The sequence below is a fragment of the Ursus arctos genome, unplaced genomic scaffold (genome assembly GCF_023065955.2).
Source record: "Ursus arctos isolate Adak ecotype North America unplaced genomic scaffold, UrsArc2.0 scaffold_15, whole genome shotgun sequence".
Lineage (NCBI taxonomy): Eukaryota > Metazoa > Chordata > Mammalia > Carnivora > Ursidae > Ursus > Ursus arctos.
In genome coordinates, this window is record NW_026622819.1 from 46,632,288 (window position 1) to 46,651,771 (window position 19,484).

A 19,484-nucleotide genomic window follows, 5' to 3' on the forward strand; every position below is an offset into this window, starting at 1 on the left:
GCCCTTCAAGGATTCACCCCTGTCAACCTGGCCAACCTTATCTCTCACCATCTCCTCAGCCCCCCTCCCTCTCTGCTCTAACCGGAAAGAAGGTCTTACATCTTCACATGTTAATCTTGCCGTTGGGCCCTTGTTTCTGCCACTTGTGCAGCTTGAATATGCCAACTCTATCACCCTCCTCCCCCCACCACCCTACTTCTTCCTTACTTCACTTCCTCCCAGAAGCCGCCCCTTCTCCCCGATCCAGGGTAAGTTCCCCTTCCCCAAGGCCCACAGTGCCCTCTACGTCCTCCACTACAGCTCTACCTTGTTCTGTACTAGTTTAATTCCTCATCTCCTCCACTAAGCTCTAAGCCCCATGACAGCAGAGACTGTGTTTTGCTTGCCACTGCTTGCCTGGGAATACCCACGACCTAGCCTAACACCTGCCACAGGGTTGGCACTCACGATATTTGTTAAACGAAGGAAGAGAAGGAAGAAAAGACAAGAAGGTAAGAGTTCCCAGTGACTAGTCCAAAGCTCAAGCTCAGTACAATAGAGACTCTCATCAGAAAAGCCAGTGATTTGGGGCGCCTGGTTGGCTCAGTCAGTAGAGCACGCGATTCTTGATCTCAGGGTCATGAGTTCAAGCCCCATGTTGGGCATGGAGCCTACTTAAAAAAAAAAAAAAAAAGTCAGGGATTCTCTGACCCAATGTCTGCCCCCAGCTGAGTTAGAGCAAGACCTACAACTTGCCCCAGGGTGCCCAAGGGCCTATTTATTTAGTATTGAAGCTGTCAGCTAAAGGTCTGTGTATGGCACTAAGTTCTACACAGAGAAAGAGTAAGCTCATTTTCTTAAAATCATAATACTTCCTGGGTGAAGTGTAAATGCACTTTCATTCTCAGGACAGAGGCTCCAGTATTGACCTCCTCCTCCCTTAGATTTTCCTTGGGATAATCACACTCCATTGCCAAAGCACAAAGGTTAGGGAGTGGAAATAACTTCCAACTTCTAGGGAGTCTAGGTGAAGAGCCTAAAGGCATCTTGGAAGCTAGGGAGAAAATAGAGGTCTTGAAGGTGGGACTCCCACACTTCTCCCAAGTCCAAAAGGATATCCATACATCCCTCTGCATCCCGCCTGCCATGCCCCACTTCTCAAGAGGCTTTCCCCCATCCCTAAGTTGTGAAGAAGGCACTTCTGTCTTACTCTCAGCCCCCTGCAGTCCATGGCTCCACAGCTCCATCCACTAGGTATACCCCTATCTATTGGACTCAGACTGAATTTTCTTCAATGGGGAGATATGGGGAAGAGCTTCTTCTCATCCCATGTGTGAAAAAATACAGCTTAGCTTTAGAGTGTTCCTCAAGCCTCTTTCCTAGGTACCCCATCTACCTCCCTGAAACAGTTTCAATGCCCATCAATACGGGGTAATTGCATTAATTGTGGCTTCTTTATTATTACCGAATCTGGATGATGGGTATATGGGGATTCATTATTTTATTCTACTTCTGTGAGCATTCGATAATTTTTCATTATAAGAAATTTTCAAAGTTAGTTATGACATACACGTACAATGTAATATCATACAGCCATTAAAAATCGTCACATAAAAAATCATCTGATAAATTTACATGGAAATGTGTCTATCATATGCTCTCACATTCTGCTGTCTGACTGTAAAATGGTACAGCCTTCGGGGGTAGAAGCTGCGGAGTGAGAGGTACAACTGATGAAAATTTAAACCATTTTAAACATATATGCTAAATGACCTTGCAACTCGATCTGTAGGTATCAAGCCTACAGACATGCTTGCAAATGTTCTTAAAGATAATGTGATTACTGCAGCATTATTTGTAATAGCAAGAAATTGAAAACTTAATTGTCCATTAATAGGGAAATTAATACATTTTGATCCATCCATTTAGTGGTGTTCTATGGCACCATTAAAAAGAATGTGACAGACCTATAAATATGCTAATATGGAAAGATATTGAAGATAAATAATAAAAAAGCCAATTACAGAATAGCACATAAGGCATAATCTTGTTTTTCTGAAAGTCTATTACTTGTGTAATTTTTTTTCTAGAATTTAATATCAAACTTTTCACACACTCCAAAAATTTCTTGTGTAAAATTTTTAAAATGATTTGATGATTGTCCGTGCTCTATTTCTAATTGAAAAAGAAAATACACATAAAACTGAGGCTATAGTACAACCCCATTTGAGTCAGTTCACACGGAAATTTACAAAGGGTTAAAAAAAAAAACCCTACGTAAAACATTAAGTCTGGGGTAAATGCTCCCACACTGGATGCCGGCAATCGTTGTTATCTTAAGGTAAACAACCTGATTGGCAAAGGGATCCTCAAACTCAAGAAATCAACTCCTGACTTCCTCCAAGGGCACTGCTTCCCTTTGCTCTGACCAGGGTCCATCTAAGGCCAGCTGACAGCTTCCTCCCATTCATTTTAGCCCGTGCTCCCGCTGAAGGGCCGCCAGGAGAAATCAGCTTGAGACAAAAGAAAACCATGGACATCCTTCCTGGCTACACATGCAGCCCTGGCTGTGGGTCCCTGGAAGGAGAGCGAGCCGGAACCGGCGAACACATCCCGACCTCCTTATCGGACAGCTCAGCGTCTTGCCAAGGGAGCCGTTGGGCACTGATTGTGCAGGCACAGAGAAGATGTACAGTTTGGCTGGCTGGAGAGCCCTGCAAAGCTATATTTGTGAGATACAGTGAGGTCAAACTGGCTGTAGCTGGACAGCAGGAGTGACTTTCCTCTCACGGGCCATGGGTTTTAAGGTCAACTCTTCCAAATTACATTTGGAAACCAACTCAGGGGAATTCCCTCTTCCTTCATTCTTAACTGTTTTTCCGACCGTGCAAAATACAAATCATAGCGACTATTTATTGCACTTTCTTGGTGCACCAGGCACTGTGCACGTCCTTTCGGAGAATTACGTTATTGAATTCACACAACATCCAGCGAGGTGGCCACTATTATTAGCCCCATCAAGTGGGTAAGGAAACAGATTCACAAAGGTGAAGTGACTTGCCAAAGCTTACATCACCAGTGGGTGCAAGGAGCCAGGCTCTGAATCCATCCCCACCTGGATGACACTACTACCATACGCCGAAGTCCAGATCCTAATCATGGCCTAGGACAGTTAGAAGGAAAGGGAAGAGGGAGGGGAGGATGGGGGAGTAATGCCAGTTTAACCAAGACAGAGTACTGAGCAACAGCCACAGCTAAGAGCCTGGGCTTCGGAGTCAAACAGATCTAAGCTTCACGTCCTGGCTCTGCCTTTCCCACCCAGAGGCCCTTGAGCAAGTCACACTACTCCAAGCCTCAGGTCCCCGTCTGCCAAATAAGGTCAATACAAGTACCTCCACCTCAGAGCTGCTGTGAGGATTCACTTAGATGAACCAGGTAGAGACCTCAGAACAGGGCCCACTATGTAGGCTTCGTCTACATGCTAATAGCGACAATTACCATAATTGTTGACAGCATTATTAATATGTGACTATCATTCCTCAGCCAGAAGTTACCTGAAGGCAGACTGAGCATCCGAGAACATGACCGGAACTTAGGAAACGCTGATAAGTGATAACCACACACACGATTTCTCAATATGTTTTTCTCCTTTCACCTCATACTTGAAGACAGTCACAGCAGCCACATGAAATACTATGCATTACCAAAACATTTCAGAAATCATTTGTTCTTGCTTTTGCGTTAATAAAAGTTAGTGTGTATTGAAACGTGCTTGTTATGTGCTGGGCATTGTACTGAGCACATCCTAATACATTACTGCTAAACTTCATGGAGTGTATTTGTTTCCTGTGGTTGCTTTCTATTAATGCAGACTTCGTGGCTTTAAACAACAGGAAATTAGTCTCTCCCGGTTCTGGAGGCCAGAAGAATGACAAGATTCTTACTGAGCCAAAATCACGGTGTCAGCAGGACTGCACTCCTTCTGAGAGATGCCACTCCTGGCCTCGTCGGGCTCCCGTGGTTGCCTGCCTTCTGTGGCTTGTGGCCACGTCACTCCAGTCTCTGCCTCTATGGTTACACTGCCTTCTCCTGTCTATGATCAAGCCTCCCTCTGCCTCCCTCTTATAAATATAATTGTGATTTCACTGAAGACCCACCTAGATAATTCAGGATAATCTGCCCTTCTCAAGACCCTTAACTTAATCACACTCACACAGACTCTTTTTTGCCATATAAGGTAACATATTCTCCCGTCCCAGGGATTAGAATGTGAATATCTTGGGGAGGGGGGCCTTTTTCAACTTAGCCCACCCTGCAATGAAGGTATTAATATCTACTTTCTAGCATATGGTAGAAGATAGTAAGAAGGTAGATCTGAGTGTATGCCTGGATCTGGCTAACACTGGGCAAAATATGTAAACTCCTAACACCTGAGTTTCCTCATTTATAAAATGTGAATAACAGTCACAGCCCCTTCGAAGGGCTGCCATGAGGAGGCCATAGAGCAGTACTGAGGTGTCTCTGCACAATGACTGGCTCTCGGTACATGCTCGCTAAGGAGTGAATATTATTATGAATACAGATGAAGAATTATTCAGAAGGCAGGTGACTTGCCAAAGGCCACCTAACCAGGAACTGTCAGTGCCTGGAACTCAATTGGGTCTCTCTAGCACCAAAGCCTCAGCCTGTTCTACTCTATGGATTATGGTGTTTCGGGTTTCTGTGCTCACAGCCTTCAGAATCAACACCTCTAGGTTATTTCAATTCCAGACACTCCTTGACACCGTCTTCTGGCAAATGTATAGCCGCATCCCTCCGGATCAGCACTCTGAATTACCGAAACTGAATTTATGCAATGGACCCTAAGACAGCAATATCATATCTCCGGTGATCTGGAAATAATAACCCTGCTTATGTGAGAATTTGGTTTGCAAAAAGATCACATCAGATTGGCTGGCAGTCCATTTGGTCTGCAGCTCCAGCAGTTCTGGACAACATGGGAAGTGTAGGTGAAATCAATCCCAGTCTGCAAAGCTACAGTTGGAAACTACATCTCAAACAGGACCACGAGGTGTTTCTGGGGCAAGGTGCCTAGCACAGTGCTTGGAATTTGCATCCGCTCATGCATTCACTGCCTCAGAGTCAACATGGCAGGGTTAATTTGGTTCCTGATGCTTGAGAAAACGTTTGAAGTAAATCTCAGACACTCACAGGCAGCTCTCATCAAATTCTGGTGTCCCCACCCATCCACTCAACCATTTCCTCGGCACCGGGTTCCCTGGGTTACACGATCTTCACTGCAGGGAATGGGGAGCCCAGCTGCGTGCCGAGTTTGGAAAAACATTTTGAATGCTTTAGATCTGCCAAATACTTGGTTAAAGAATGATATCCTCTAATTTCTTAAGCCATGTGTATTTTAAGTGAAATGTAATCCATATGTCTGTTGACTCATTCCGATGCGACTCGGTGAGCGCGGGTTACCAAGAACATCGGGATAGCGTCTAAGCCTTTCTTAAGCCTCGCTTTGATTCAGGAAATTGAATTTTGCCAACAACAAATGAAGCTCCTGACAAGAGAGCGTCAAACAGAGCTGTCCTTTATCCTAGATAAGATGTTAAAGACTACTCCCAACTCAAGAGGAAGCTGGGAAGGTGGAGGCGGCAGAGCGTGCCACGGCCTGGGTGTATTCAGGATTTTCCTCTGATCAGCTACATATTTCTACCAGGCTTCCTTGGAAGAGAAGTGGAGCACTAAGAGGTGGTAACTAATCCAGCTTGTCTCTTGCTAAAAAACTCCTTTCTTGCTTGCTAACTCTCCCCTTCTCCAGTCCTCCAGTATTATACAATTCAAATAGAGTTGAGGGAATAAGGAGACAGGGCACTAGATCACTCCTTTAGCAGTGATCTAGTGCCTGTTGATTTTCCAGGTTGTCTCTTGATTTCCAGGACAACAAAAGCAGTCTCCTTCCCAGTGGCATCTCTGAAGGACTATTAAGAAATTAGAGAGATGAGGAGAGATTAACGTCAGAAAGTAATGGTGGAGGCTACAATCACTGAGCCCCTAAAAGTCCAAATTCTGCCTTGAGAGTTACTGTTTTCCTGAGGTCTGGCGGTAGACATACACACAAAAGAAAACAAATGTCCACTCTTATTAGCTAGACTCGTGCAAATAGGATCTCCCTTTAGTTAGCTGGGCTGGCGCACAACGAATGGAGTGAGACCAAAAGATATGTCTCTCTTTCGCAAGCCAAAATCTGAATCTTATCATCATTTGGACTCAAGGAAGGACAGTATACCGAGGAAATTAAGAGTTCCAGAATGTGCTCAAGAGACCAGCAGAAGAGCAGTGCATGGCCAAAGGTCCTCTGGGCAGAGTGCCCACTAGCTGAGCTGCTCGTGTGCTTTTGAAGGTGACCTTGTAACCGAGTGATCCTGCCCTCGAGTAATGCCGCCCAGTGAGCATCCTGCAAGCTGATTCAACAGTTCAGTGGTCCCTCCTTGGGAAAAAGTACAGAAAGGAGAAGGGAGTGAGCCAGAGCCTACATTTCCTAGAGCTGTTCATATCCCTAGACGTTTACAGCTAAGGAAGATTCCATTTGATTTCAGCAAACAAATCTTTGTCCAGTACGGCTTCTGGGTTGATATGGCAGTCCTCAGGGCATGGGGGAAATTATATGCAGAAAAAATATTATGGATTTGTGGCTTGTGGAAATAGCAGCCTATAATTTCTTCCCTATCATTTCCCTTCCCGTGTTGATGTTGCCTAAGTGGCGAGTCCTGAGCTAGCAGTTCATCCTCAACTTCAAGGTCCGTGGTTTTGTGGCATTTGCCTTTATCCCAGTGCCCTATTTTCAAGAATGTCCCTATAACTGGAGAGCAAACTTCCTGGGGTCAGGAGTTCTTTTCCATTTTTCTACTTACACCATGTCCTTTAAATAGGTAGTGCAAGAAAAAGCTCTTAGAGGCCAATGGGGCAAAATCCCCATTTTACAGATGAAGAACGTTGAGACCCAGGAGAGCCAGCTGGCTTGTTGATCACCTCGACATCATCGGTCTCTGAGCTCAGTACTCTCTCCACGTACCGCACTGCCTCGATCACAAGTAAGGCTCTCCTAACAACAGCTGTGCACCAATCTTTGCAAATCATGTGTACGTGTGTGAGTAAATGTAAAGCAACATAATAGAAGGTAGAATACTACCTTCAGACATACAGTTGAGTCTTAAAAAACAAGTATGGAATAAGATATATAGTATAAGCTCACTTCTGCTCCTCCCTCCCCAACAAAAATAACAGCTGGTACGTGAGCTTCTGTACAATTGCGTTTATGAGTATCCAGGGTATGCCCCCCAAATTGCTAATGATGGATTCTCCTTGAGGGTGGGAGACTTTCACTCTTTTACTTATCATTTTTTGGTATTGCTACATGTTTTACAATGAGCATGTATTACTTTTGCAGTTAAAAAATCGTGAGCAAGAGATAATAGTAGCTGCCCTTCACTGAGTGTGGACTAAAGCCAGGCAGCGTGCTGGCTTTCCACACACCATCTCATTTCATCCTCCCCATGGCTCATGGCATGGCCTACCTTTATATCCCAGAAAGGGATATAAGGATAGGGAAACTGAGACTTAAAGAAAACATACAGCTAGTAAGTGGCAGAGCCAGGATCTGAACCTAGGACTGTCAGACATGAACGCCATATTGACATCAGCCTTACAATGCCACTCGTTTTTGCCTGTACTCGATAAACGGTGTGCGTCTCCCATGGGAATGCCATCCATTTATCTTCAGTTGCTTCACAGCAGGAAAAGGCTGCCGGTTGTCATGTTATTGAATTAAGACAACTTGGGGTGTCTGCTTCCTGCACCGAAGGCCCATTTGCTACGTGCCCGCTCTCCTGGCCCACGCCCTGCTCCTCCATTCTCACCATTCTTGGCAACCTCTCCATGTGTGAATTCCATTAAAGGCCCGCTCACTGCTATTTTGGGCCATGCATTAGCACGCGGGCTTTGACTTGATGGGAGAAGGCCAGACACCTCAGGATGATGAAAAATAAATTAGAAATGTCCTCTCCCTTCCCTCACAAGTCCCAGAAGCCCTTGCCCACAGCCCTTGCGCTGAGAGGCCTGAGAATCCAATGTATGGGAAAACGTATGGGGAGGTGAGCTGTGGAGAAAGGGAAGCTTCATAACCTACTGGGGGCTTTGAACTTGGTTGTTGCTTCTCCTTGGAATTGTCATCTCAAAGCCGTCCACATGGCTCACGTCCTCACCTCCTTCAGGTCTTGACTCCAATATCAATTCACCACCAAGGCCTTTCCTGACCACCATTCTCGAAAGCTCCTCCCTCCTGAACCCTCCCCCCTGCCCTCCACTATGGTTCCTCCACAGTGCGTGTCTTTGGACATACCACAGTTCACTTGTTCATTTGTTTACTGTTCCTGCCACTAGAATATAAGCTCCGTAAGGGCAGAACTGTTCTGTACACAGCCGGGTCTCCAGTACTGACACGGGGGCCAGCCATGCTACGGATGCATAACAGATGAATAACAATGAATGAATCCGTTGAGGAAATTAAGAAGCAGAGCTTGAGAAGTCACCTGGCGCAGAGCCTAGCTTCCCCTCAAGTATCATGGGATTACAAAAACCTGAACGCAGCGATTTGAAATATCAGAAAAGCCTCACTCCCCCACCCCCCACCCCCCACCCCCGAGCTGTTTTGAATCCGGACTCACAAGCACCATGAATGGGAAGGCCTGGGGAAATAAACACACTAGGAAGTCGTGTGCAGTTAAGAGTTCCGCTTGCTAACACATGTTCAAAAACAAAAAGCCCAATTTAGATGAAAATAGCAGGAAGCCGTCCCCCAGGGATACCTGGTGAGGTCATACTGCTTGGCTCTGCTGCTTCCATTTTTGTCAAGTCTCCTGCCTTCTGCCCGCTCAAGGAGGCCAGGAACCACAGGCAGCCCCCCGCTGCTCACTGGGAAACCAAAAGGCGGCCTGGAGCAGCAGACAATAGAACTACATGAGGGCTCTGCTCTGGAAGCTCTCAGTGCGGGACCATAAAAATCACCACCGTGGCTGATCAGTCACCGTGTGCTCCAGAAGCACCTTGTGCGCACGGCCTCGTTCACAACCACCCTGTGGGGTTAGCATGACTATCCTTACTTTATAGATGAGGACAGCGAACTTACGTAAGCTGCAGCCATCTGCCCCAGGTCACACAGCTAGGAGCTAAACCTGGCCTTCTCCAGACCCAAGCCAAGAACACAAATGATCCCAGTCTCACCTCTCTCAATTACTTGCTGTGCGACCTTAGACAAGTGCCTGCCCAATGCTCTCTGATTCAAAGTTTCTACAACCACCTGTAAGACCGCTGTACCCTGTTTTCTAAGACATCTCCCTGCTTGAACTTCCTATGGCCTCTTGCACAGGTTCCAAAACATGAGGGAAGGATGAGTCCCGGGATCTCATTTACCCATGACACACACACCCCCATCTCTTGGACTGCCCAGAGGAGGCTGAAGGGTCAAATGGTCCACTGGAGGCCAAATAGGACGGATTAGGCTCAGGGGCCAAAACTGGACATTCGGACTGGAGCTAGAGGGCTGGGGCCACAAGAAATGAAAGCAGGCTCCTGAGAGACCGACAAGAAGAGATCCTCCAAAGGCATTTCCTGCAGGACCAGAGGAAGACAACACAAGGAGAAATCCCAAGCAGGCAGAGCCTACGCCTTCTGGGGACATAGCCAGCCAATTCTGTTCCAGGCAAATGGGACAAAAGGAACCCATTCTTGGGGTGGCTTTCACTGCCAGGAAGAAAGCAGCAAAAATGACTGAGATGCCCAACACTCCAGCTTCCCGGAGGCCACCATCTACTGGAGGCAGAGGAAAGATGTGGCCGAAGCCCATTGCTGTGCACGCTGCTTCGGGCATGCTTTTACCACACTTCCAACACCACTCACCCTCCTGTGCAAGGATCCAAAAGCCCAAATTTGGAATAATTTATGTTCTTGCCTTCTACCCGAGCTTAGCAGCCCTTCCCGTCCTTCTGGATACGGGAAGGTCCCTATCCATCCCTTTCTTGGCAGTGATGCGTCTGATTACTCATCTGCTTCCAGGGGACTCCAGAGGCTGCCAAGAGGAGGCAGGCAGTTCTCTGAGCCATGCAGCCTTATCTGCAAGGTCTGCGAGGCAGAACTAGTTAGTGGGAAAATACCAGAGGCCTCAGCATCCCCAGCCAAGTAAGGAGAGCTCTCAAGTGGCCAAGCAGATTGGGAACGGCCGACGAGCAGCCATGCATCATATCTATTCACCAGCTCGATAACATGAATCAAGATACAGCGGCGCTTGATGGCAAATCAATGTGGGAATATTCCTGAGCCAGGCAGCCACCCGAGATGAATGAGGTTAGGAAGATGGAGGAATCAGCCTGAGGAAGCTGGGAGACTGCTGACCATGCCCTTATTGGCAGAATCTCAGACTTAGCTGACCCAGAACAAATGGAGCGGCCGCGTTTGAGGCGCCAAATCCAACAACACTCCACCCTGCCTCTCTCTGTGCTTTCTGCAATTTTCCTCTAATCTCCTTCACTTCCTGCCATGCGCCGTGCTGGGGCTAGTAAGTCAGCTGCCAAAGTCCTCCCTTCCATCCCTCCCTTCGTCACACACACACATGCGCGCGCGCACACACACACACACACACACACACACACACACACCCCTGTGTGCCTGCAGTGAACTCTAGGAGGCCCCGGAAATACAGCCAGAGGAAATTCAAGGAAGACGTTAAACGGCCCAGTAATTTCACAGCAAGTCAAGAGATCGTGGATATGCTGTCTTTGCAAGACACTCCCCGCAAAGAAACGACAGATCCAGCGCTCGGTGATTTCACAAACTGCTTCCTTCCAAAACAGCGGCACCTGCATCCGGCATTGACATGGAGGTGAATTGTTTCATTATGGATAAATGAGGAGTCCACTTACTCATTCTTCTCCAGGTCCAAGATGAATTCTCGCCCCTCGGCCGTTACCCTGAGCTCAGCTTTGAGTGGATGCTAAAAGCAACAACAGAAGAATGTCAGTTCCTAAAAGCAGGGGATGAGGCTCCCAGGGATCTAGCACAGGGCTCTGACATTGATCCACAGGAAGTGAACGAGAAAGGGTCAATTGCATTTCCAGCCCAAACATGAAATGACTTCAGCCCCCAAAGGACCAGGTGCCCCTCCCCCAACCGCCGCCACCTCACATACAAAGGAAAGAAACTCCAAGCCGAAATGTGGTGTTAAGTGCTTCCATGCACGTCTGGTCAAGGCAAACCCTCGACAATACGATCTTCAACAGTCAGTTTTCTGTGCAGTCAGATCTGGATTCAAGGGCCGGCTCTCACACTGCACTTGTGAGCATGTTACTGAAGCTCCCTACGGCTCAGTTTCCTTGTTTGTAAAATGGATAATAACAGTCAGGCTTATGGGACTCTTGTAGGGATTAAGTGACATAGAAAATGTAAATAATTCATCCCAGAGCCTGGCACAGAGAAAACCCAATGATACTTGTTGGCTATTATCTAAAATACCGGGAGAACCCTCTTCCGAGTGAGTTCGTATTTTATTTCATTCTGGCTCGCAGTTTGGATACCCCCCAAACATTTCAGAGGAGACAACTAGGAAAACCTCTAACTAAAGTTTCGTAGGTCCAAAAAAAGGTATATTTTACACATGAGAGAAACTTGGCCAAATGAGCAGCACACCCAGAAGAGATCATTTGAGATATCATACAAATGGCCAATAAGCATGAAAAACGTGTTCAACATCGCCGGTAATTGCTCCCCGCCAAAAAGCAAAATTTTTAAAAGACACCTTTAAAAAAAAATCACAGTGACAGAGATTTTTTAAAACCCATAAATCACAATGAGCATACTGAAAGTAGGCACTCTCATACCCTACCAGTAAGAATTTAAATTGATATCAACTCAGTGGAAAATAATTTGACAGATGGACAAATTTAAATGTTTAGACCCTCTGACTCAGTGACACAACACTCTATCTGAAGAGAACAAATGGGAACGTAGGCAAAGTTTTAGACACAGGGATGCTCAGTACTTATAATAATGACTAATGAAATATAACTTGAATGTCCAAAAATAGAAGAATAGTTAAATAAATGATCAATCATATGACAAAACCCTCAACAGTCAGTAAAAATGATGACTTTAATTTTTAAACTATCAAGAAAGTATACATGATAATTGTTAAGCACACAAAGACTCAAAACAACACTGTATATTTTATTTAAATATACTTTTGTAGAAAGAAATAAGTCAAAAGGTTACCATAGTGACCTCTCCGCAGTAGGACCATGGGTTAATTTTATTTTCTTTGTGCATCTTTCCATGTTTTTAGAATTGCTTTTATATTTTAAGTAAGGGACTTCTCATCTCTTTTTACCTTATTATTGTGGAAAATTATGCAACTAATGAATCATTGAACACTACAACAAAAACTTATGATGTACTATATGCTGGCTGACTGAACATAATAGAAAAATAAAAATTTTAAAAAATTTTTAAAAAGAAGGGAAAAAAATTCAAGTCATAATAAATGTCCTTGCTTCAACAATTCAACTTCAGGTGGTTGAACTCATTTTGAAGGGAAAAGTTATTTATTTGAAATGAGATATTTACATATTTGAGCGTATTAGAAACAGAATCAATTCTCTCGTGTGTTTTAAATACATGTTCTCTAACTTGGGACCAAGGAACTGATAAATTCCTAAAGTTGTCCCCAAAGCTTAGTTTCAGCATCGGCGAAAAAGGGCCCACTGCTTTGCCACCTCTAGTTGGGGGCCTTCCTCTTCCAAGCACATTCCTCTTTTTATCTGACCCGAACTGCACTTCCCCTTAGGGTCCCAGGCACTGGGCATCCCTGAGACATTCAGGCCACAAGGGCTCCAATGAGATTTGAACATTCTGATCCAGGAAGCTTGGGCAACCCTGTCCTTTGCTATTTTTGTACTAATTCATCCTATTGACTTCTCTTAAAAAGGGACATTTCAAAACCATGGGGAGAGGAAGTTAGGTGGTTGTTTACCCAATAACTTTCACTAAGGGATCCACATCTCTGTTTCTGATGCCCTGATTCAGCTCTGATAACACCTGTTGTGGGTGCTGATCCTTTGCCACTTAACCCTGGGATATTCCATATTTACCCTGTCCAGTGACATTAAGCATCAGGGACACAGGTCCAAGCAGGCATCTGAGGAAAAGTGCACAGCAACAGAGCTGTAGCGATTCCCTTACTCAAGGAGTGGATGTCCACGTGACAGTTCACACAAAAAAGGAAAGTTGACACAAATCAAAGCGCTGTCACCTCTCCTCCAAAGAGACACAAGCTGCAACATGAGTACAAATATTTACAAGTGGGTGATCCAAAAATATCTCTCTCTGGTGTGGAAGATGCTCAGACACTGATATTTAAAATATGTTGTCTCTTGTTTCCAGGGGACATTGCAAGCAAAACAATGAAACAGCTCTATCAGGATCCATGTATTGTCCTTGGCCGGCTTTACTCGGCTTTCCCTTTGCAGCTCCACTCTGTGTTAGGAAGGGGTAACCTCACCTCTCCTAGGACGTGGAGGGAGCCGACCTGCTGGTTATACTTACCACAGGGAAAGGTTAAAATTCCTTTCTCTTTAGGGGTAGATTAAATAGACCTTCAGCTTCACAGGGTATCAAAATCTGTCCTGTGTATGTGCACCCTGCCTTAAGATCTAGTATAATACTTACTATACAGCAAGGGTTTCAATTAATGTTTGATGAATGAATTGTTACCTAAATGAGAATAAGAGGCCCGACTGAAACTTACCTTCTGCTCTCTCTCTGACATTCATTCATTCGTTCATTCAACACATACTTATGGGACCAGGCACTGTGCCCACTATTCCTACAAAATACAATGACCCAGATTCCGGGCAGACAATGGCTAGGAATGAAGACAGGGTCTGGAGCTCTACTTTGTCTCTCAGGCCCTTCCTGAGGATGCCGGGCATCCCACATCTGGAAGGAACAAAGAATCTCTACAGAAAATATCAGATCCATTCCTTGAGCAATAATAGATATGTTGGACTATCCAAGATCCTAATTTTTTAAAAAATAAACCTGCTCTACGATGGCCATCTATCAATCTGTCTAGATTCTTCCTGAAGCTATTTTCAGCCTTTCCTACTTTTTGATGAAATGAAGTCCATGCATTTATTGTCCTTAGGATTAAATGTCACTTACTTTCATTTCTCCCAAATTTTTTGCTGGAAGTTCCCTTAATAAATTCAAGCTGAAGCATTTTTGGACATTGGTGTATTACCCTACCCGTAGCTTCAAGGATTCCGGGCATTTCTCCTCTCCATTTACCTTTCCACAAAGTCTGAAATCTTTCCTGATACAGCTCTCTCTCCATTCTCTCCTACAATAATCTTGCTTTTTTATATGCTGCCCAATAAATCATGGACCCTTTGTTCCCCAAAGGACCTTATTTTTTTTTAATAAGAATTTTTTATTATGTTATGTTAGTCACCATACAGTACATGCTTAGTTTTTGATGTGTTCCTTGATTCATTGTTTGCGTATAACACCCAGTGCTCCATGCAATATGTGCCCTCTTTAGTACCCATCACTGGCCTATTCCAATCCTCCACCCTCCTCCCCTCTGAAGCCCTCAGTTTGTTTCCCAGAGTCCATAGTCTCTAGTGGTTCATTCCCCCTTCTGTTTACCCCCCCTTCATTCTTCCCTTCCTTCTCCTACCGATCTTCCTGCTATTTCTTATGTTCCATAAATGAGTGAAACCATATGATAATTGTCTTACTCTGCTTGACTTATTTCACTTAGCATAATCTCCTCCAGCCACGTCCATGTTGCTGCAAATGTTGGGTAATCATTCTTTCTGGACCTAATTGACTATTGCTTCTCTCCAGCCCTCTTTACTCCTATTCCCTTGAAGCCCTGTTTTATAAATGAGGAATCTGAAGTTCAGAAAGTAGAAAGTCCCATAGCTGGTTACGGGCACACAGCAATTGTCTTCCTTTCTAGCTCTTTCATGTCTCACTTGAACCGTAAAGACCAGAACCACAAAGAATATCCTGGATGTACAGGTCCTCTTTGCATAACAGGATCATGTTTTCTGTCTTACTCTCAATCCCCTTGATCAAGCCTGTGCATTTTGCTTGTGCCATGGCCCAAGTAGCCTATTTATTGCATTTTAAGATATATTCCCCAGTACTAGATTCCTTCCCTGTCTCTTAAAAATAGCTTGAATTATTATTTTTCTCTCCAAGTACATTATCTTATCAATGAAGTAAAGCATGTATTATATAAAGTAAAAATAACAGTGACAACATTTAATCAATTCCATTTGAGAGCTGGTGATTTTTGTGACACATATTTGCACTTAGCTTGTGTCAACATTAATAATTTTCATTTCCTCAACTAATAGCATTTGGAAGTGTTCTAGAAGTTTGTCACACAATGAAGGAAAGTCCCATCTGGGATTTTTCAAAACCAATGCACAGAGAGGGGAGTGCAGGCCAAAAACAGAACTAATAGCAATGACTGGCCTTCCAGGAAAGTTGAGAAGGTGGCCCCGCATCTCACAGAATGTACTTGTCAGCTCCTGCCTCTGAAAATGAGATGTTTTGTGTCTTACCTTTTCTTTCGTGGGGCTTTCAGTCTTCCACTGAGGTATTATCCGTTCATGTTGTAGCTGGGGGCTGCCTTCCACATTTCCTCCTGCCAATACAGGATACACAACCATTGGAATTCCAAAACTCTGCACCCTAGCTAAGCTAGGCATGCACTGCCAACCGGAAAAAAGAAACGCTTATTGGGTCATTAGGATACCTGCCGGATGCCAGGCTCTTGGCACTTACTATGGGTCAGGCACTCTGCTAACTGTTGGCCATATCGTGGTAAACAGGGATAACAAGGTCTCTGAACTCCTCACAGGTCACCTTCTAGAGTTGGGAGATGCACAGCACACAAATATTCTCAAATGGTCTAACAGGGTCACAGAATAAAGAGAACCGAAGAAGAGGCACCTATTTTAGACAGGATGTTTAACAAAGATGTCGTTTGAGACCTAAGAGACCAGAAGAAGGCAGCTGTGAAAAGCCCTGGGGGAAGAGCGGCCCAGAGAGAAGGATCAGCAAGTGCAATGGTCCTGCCTGAGCCGAAGGTGACTTGGCCCGTTTAAGGAACAAGCAGAAGATAGAGGTAGTTAGAATCTAGTAAATGAGCAGGGAAGCTGTTAGGAGACGTGGTCAGCAAGACAGCCATGGGTCTGATATCACAGAGGCCATGACAAGTGCCTGGATTTTATTATAAATAGACTTGGAAGGCACTGGAGGGTTTAGACACAGAGCAATATGATCTGTATTCAGTTTTTCAAAGATCATTCTGCCTGCTGGGTGGAGATTGGGGGGTAACGTGGGGGAGGGGTGGGCGTAAGAATAGAAGTAAGAAGGCAAGGCTGCAGACCTGGTGAGAGATGATGGTGGTTCAGACTAAAATGACCTCAGGAGAGAGGAATGAAGTGGTTGGATTCTGGGTATGCTCTGGAAGTTTTCCCCCCGAGCTTCAGTTTGCTCATGTGTAATATGAAGACAATGATACCCGCCTGCCTATCTCACAGCAGTACTGGGGAGAGTCACCATGAAACTCCTCCCACATCCACAAAGCATCATCACATTACCCTGAGCTTCCTAATGGCAAGTCTGCATTTGTAGATCACTTCCCACTTTCCAAATCACTATCACCCTCAGTTCTCCTTCCTCCGCAAGACAAGGTAGGTAGCAGGATTTCTATCTTCCAAGAATGGGGAGCTGAACGTTGTTTGCGGAAAGACTTGTTCTAGATACCGCTAACCTCAAACACTTTTTGCAGATAATCTTAATAAAGTGGTAATTTCCCAAGACCTAGACAAATTAGTCTCCACAAGAAGGGGCCATATCCATAGGACTCCTGGGGTGGTGGTGAGGACTTCAAATTCTATTCTTTCTACGCCAATCACATCGATCACATAGGATACAATGAGTGGTATGAAAGGTGGCTACAGTTGTTCCGAGTGGCAGGATTATGAGTGATTAATGTTCCTTTCAGAGTACTGATATAAAGTATTCTCAATCAAAATATATCTGAAAAATAATCTCATTAGACAAGCATTAGTTTCATTGTACTGGTAAAAATCAGAAGCAAGGCATTCATTTATTCATAATGTGTTTTCTGAATGCTTAATTGTCTACCAAGTACTATGCCAGGTGCTTGATATTCATGGGGGAACCAGAGAGGCATAGCCCTGCTCTGGTGCCTCTGATAAGTCTAGATTCTTTACAACAAAAAGGAATTCTATGATATTTAATGGAATGTTTAAAGGAATGAAATGATCTTTATGATTGCAAAACAGAATACTGAAAGCAAGGCTAACTAATAGAGGAATACAATACACCTTAAGAAAAATTGTTCAAAAACTTGCAAATGAGGCAAAAAGCAAGCAGGATGTCCTTTCAATGTCACATTGGAGCATTGTTTAACAGGCCCTCCCATAGATCACCACATTTTTCTAAGGGAATGCACCTTGGTTTGACTTTTTTAATTTACCACAAATTTAAAAACCATACTCTGTGAAGTTACATATTAACTGTAGATTTTTGTCTGGTAGAGATGCAAACGACTTCGGTATGGTAGAAAGAGAACTAAGAATTAAGGTTGGTTGACCCTGTGGGGGCATTGACCACTTCTGTATCTGTCCCAGCACACGACTTCAACATTGTCCCTGATGCTTGTACGACCCGTTCCTCTCACGCTTTGAACCAGCTTTACCATTCTACTCACTGCTTCATTAATGAATTGAAGGAGTCTTTGCCACCCATTCATCCTATATTTGTATGAGTCATGTTTTTTTAACTTTTTGAAAATTACACTTCTGCGATTTCTTGATGTAATCTACAGTCATTAAAATCATGTTTTTGGAGAATGAAACGATGTGGGCTCATAATGTGAAGTGGAGAATGCAAGGCACAAAGCTGTACATATGGTATGGTGCCGATTTTATCAATATATATTTATAGGAACACACACACACAAAGACTGGAGAGAAGAGGGAGAGACTAGGAAAGCAGCGGAAAGAGAAGCCAAAAGCAAAAAAAAAAAAAAACAAAACAGTGGAAAGAGAGAACGAGGCACAGGGAGGCAAGCCACGGCAGGGACCGGCTGTTTTCTGCCTGCTCTGGGTCTCCCGGACCCCCACCACCGCCCACGGGGCGCACAACGTGGGAACACAGCCCGGGCTCCCAGGCTGGGGGGCCGCGGGGAAGCAGCCCCGCGGAGTTGCAGGGGGCGACCCCCAGGTCTTCGGGCCACCCAGCCCACCCGCCTCCATCCTCCCCCAGCCACCTCCCCCCGCGCGCCCCGCCACTTACTTCTGGTCCACCCCGGCAGGGCGAGCGCCAGCAGGCAGAGCCGGACGGCGCCCACGCCCCCGGGCATGGTGGCAGCGGCCCCTCGCGCGCTCCGCGTTCACAAGCACGCGGCCATGCCAGCCCCCCGGCCAGGCGGCGGCGCGTCTGGAACCCACTGCTCGCCCAGCGCCTCCCAGCCCGGCTCCCAGCCATCGACAGCGACGCTCCGCCCTCAGCTCCGCAGGGCTCCGCCGCGGGGTGGAGGAGGGGACGCGCCCGCCAGGAGGGGGCGGGAGGGACCGCCGGGAAGGAGCCCGGGGGACCCTTGGGAGCCGGGTCGGCTCAGGTGATGGGGAGCAGCGGAGGGAGAGTCCGAGCCCGCGGAGGGGCAGGCTTCCCGGTGGGCGCGGCCTGGGGAGGGTCGGGGGCTCGGGCTTCTAGGAGTTAAACTGGACCCCTCTCTGCACCCCTGTAGCGGCTCGTTTCCTCTGTCCCGCACTGTGCTAGACGTCTTGGGTGACACCCAGGGGCTACTCACCCAGCACCGTGCCCCCAAGGCCGCTACTCTAGGAGGCAGGCTCTGAAAGAGTTAACTGAACCACCAGGCACAAAGAACTAAGTGCTATATGGAGTTGTTTTCTTAGCAGGACACAAATCAAGGAGCCATTCCTCTGACTGGGAGGAGGAGGGTAATGGAGAGAGGATTCCCAGTGGAGAAGACATCTGAGCTCTGGAGGAAGAGAAATGGAGCACCAGGCAGAGAAAACGGAGTAGACAAATATACTAGGGCAGGAAAGCCCACGGGCTGTATTGGGGGGAAAATAGAATTAGGTATAGTTAGAATTTAGGGCTTTGGAAGGAAATGAAGGGAGATGAGGCCTGAAAATAATCATAAAGACCTCGCTTACTGAGGAGTTACTATCTGCTAGAATTTTTTAAAAAATGGTAACTAAGGCGTATACAGCCCTTTATAAGTGCTGGAAACTGTCCTCGGTGCTTTGCATACATTAACTTAATTAATTAATCAATTAATCAATCAATCTAGGAAAAGAACTCATTTATTGTCC

General features: G+C 45.6%; 1 protein-coding gene across 2 annotated transcripts in view; it reads right to left on the minus strand.

Moving 5' to 3' along the window:
• Positions 1–18,644, minus strand: part of ADAM19 (ADAM metallopeptidase domain 19) — a 78,039-nt gene extending 59,395 nt beyond the window's left edge. The window contains exons 1-3 of one of the 2 annotated variants that reach the window (XM_026510866.4): positions 18,439–18,643; positions 15,669–15,751; positions 10,962–11,032 (exon numbers count right to left, since the gene is read on the minus strand). In XM_026510866.4, coding sequence (XP_026366651.2) covers positions 10,962–11,032; positions 15,669–15,751; positions 18,439–18,505 — 221 coding nt within the window. In that variant the 5' untranslated portion in view covers positions 18,506–18,643. Of the gene's footprint in view, positions 1–10,961; positions 11,033–15,668; positions 15,752–18,438 lie in introns of both variants that reach the window. The other variant, XM_026510865.4, reaches the window with a different exon arrangement.
• Positions 18,645–19,484: the final 840 nt, after the last annotated feature.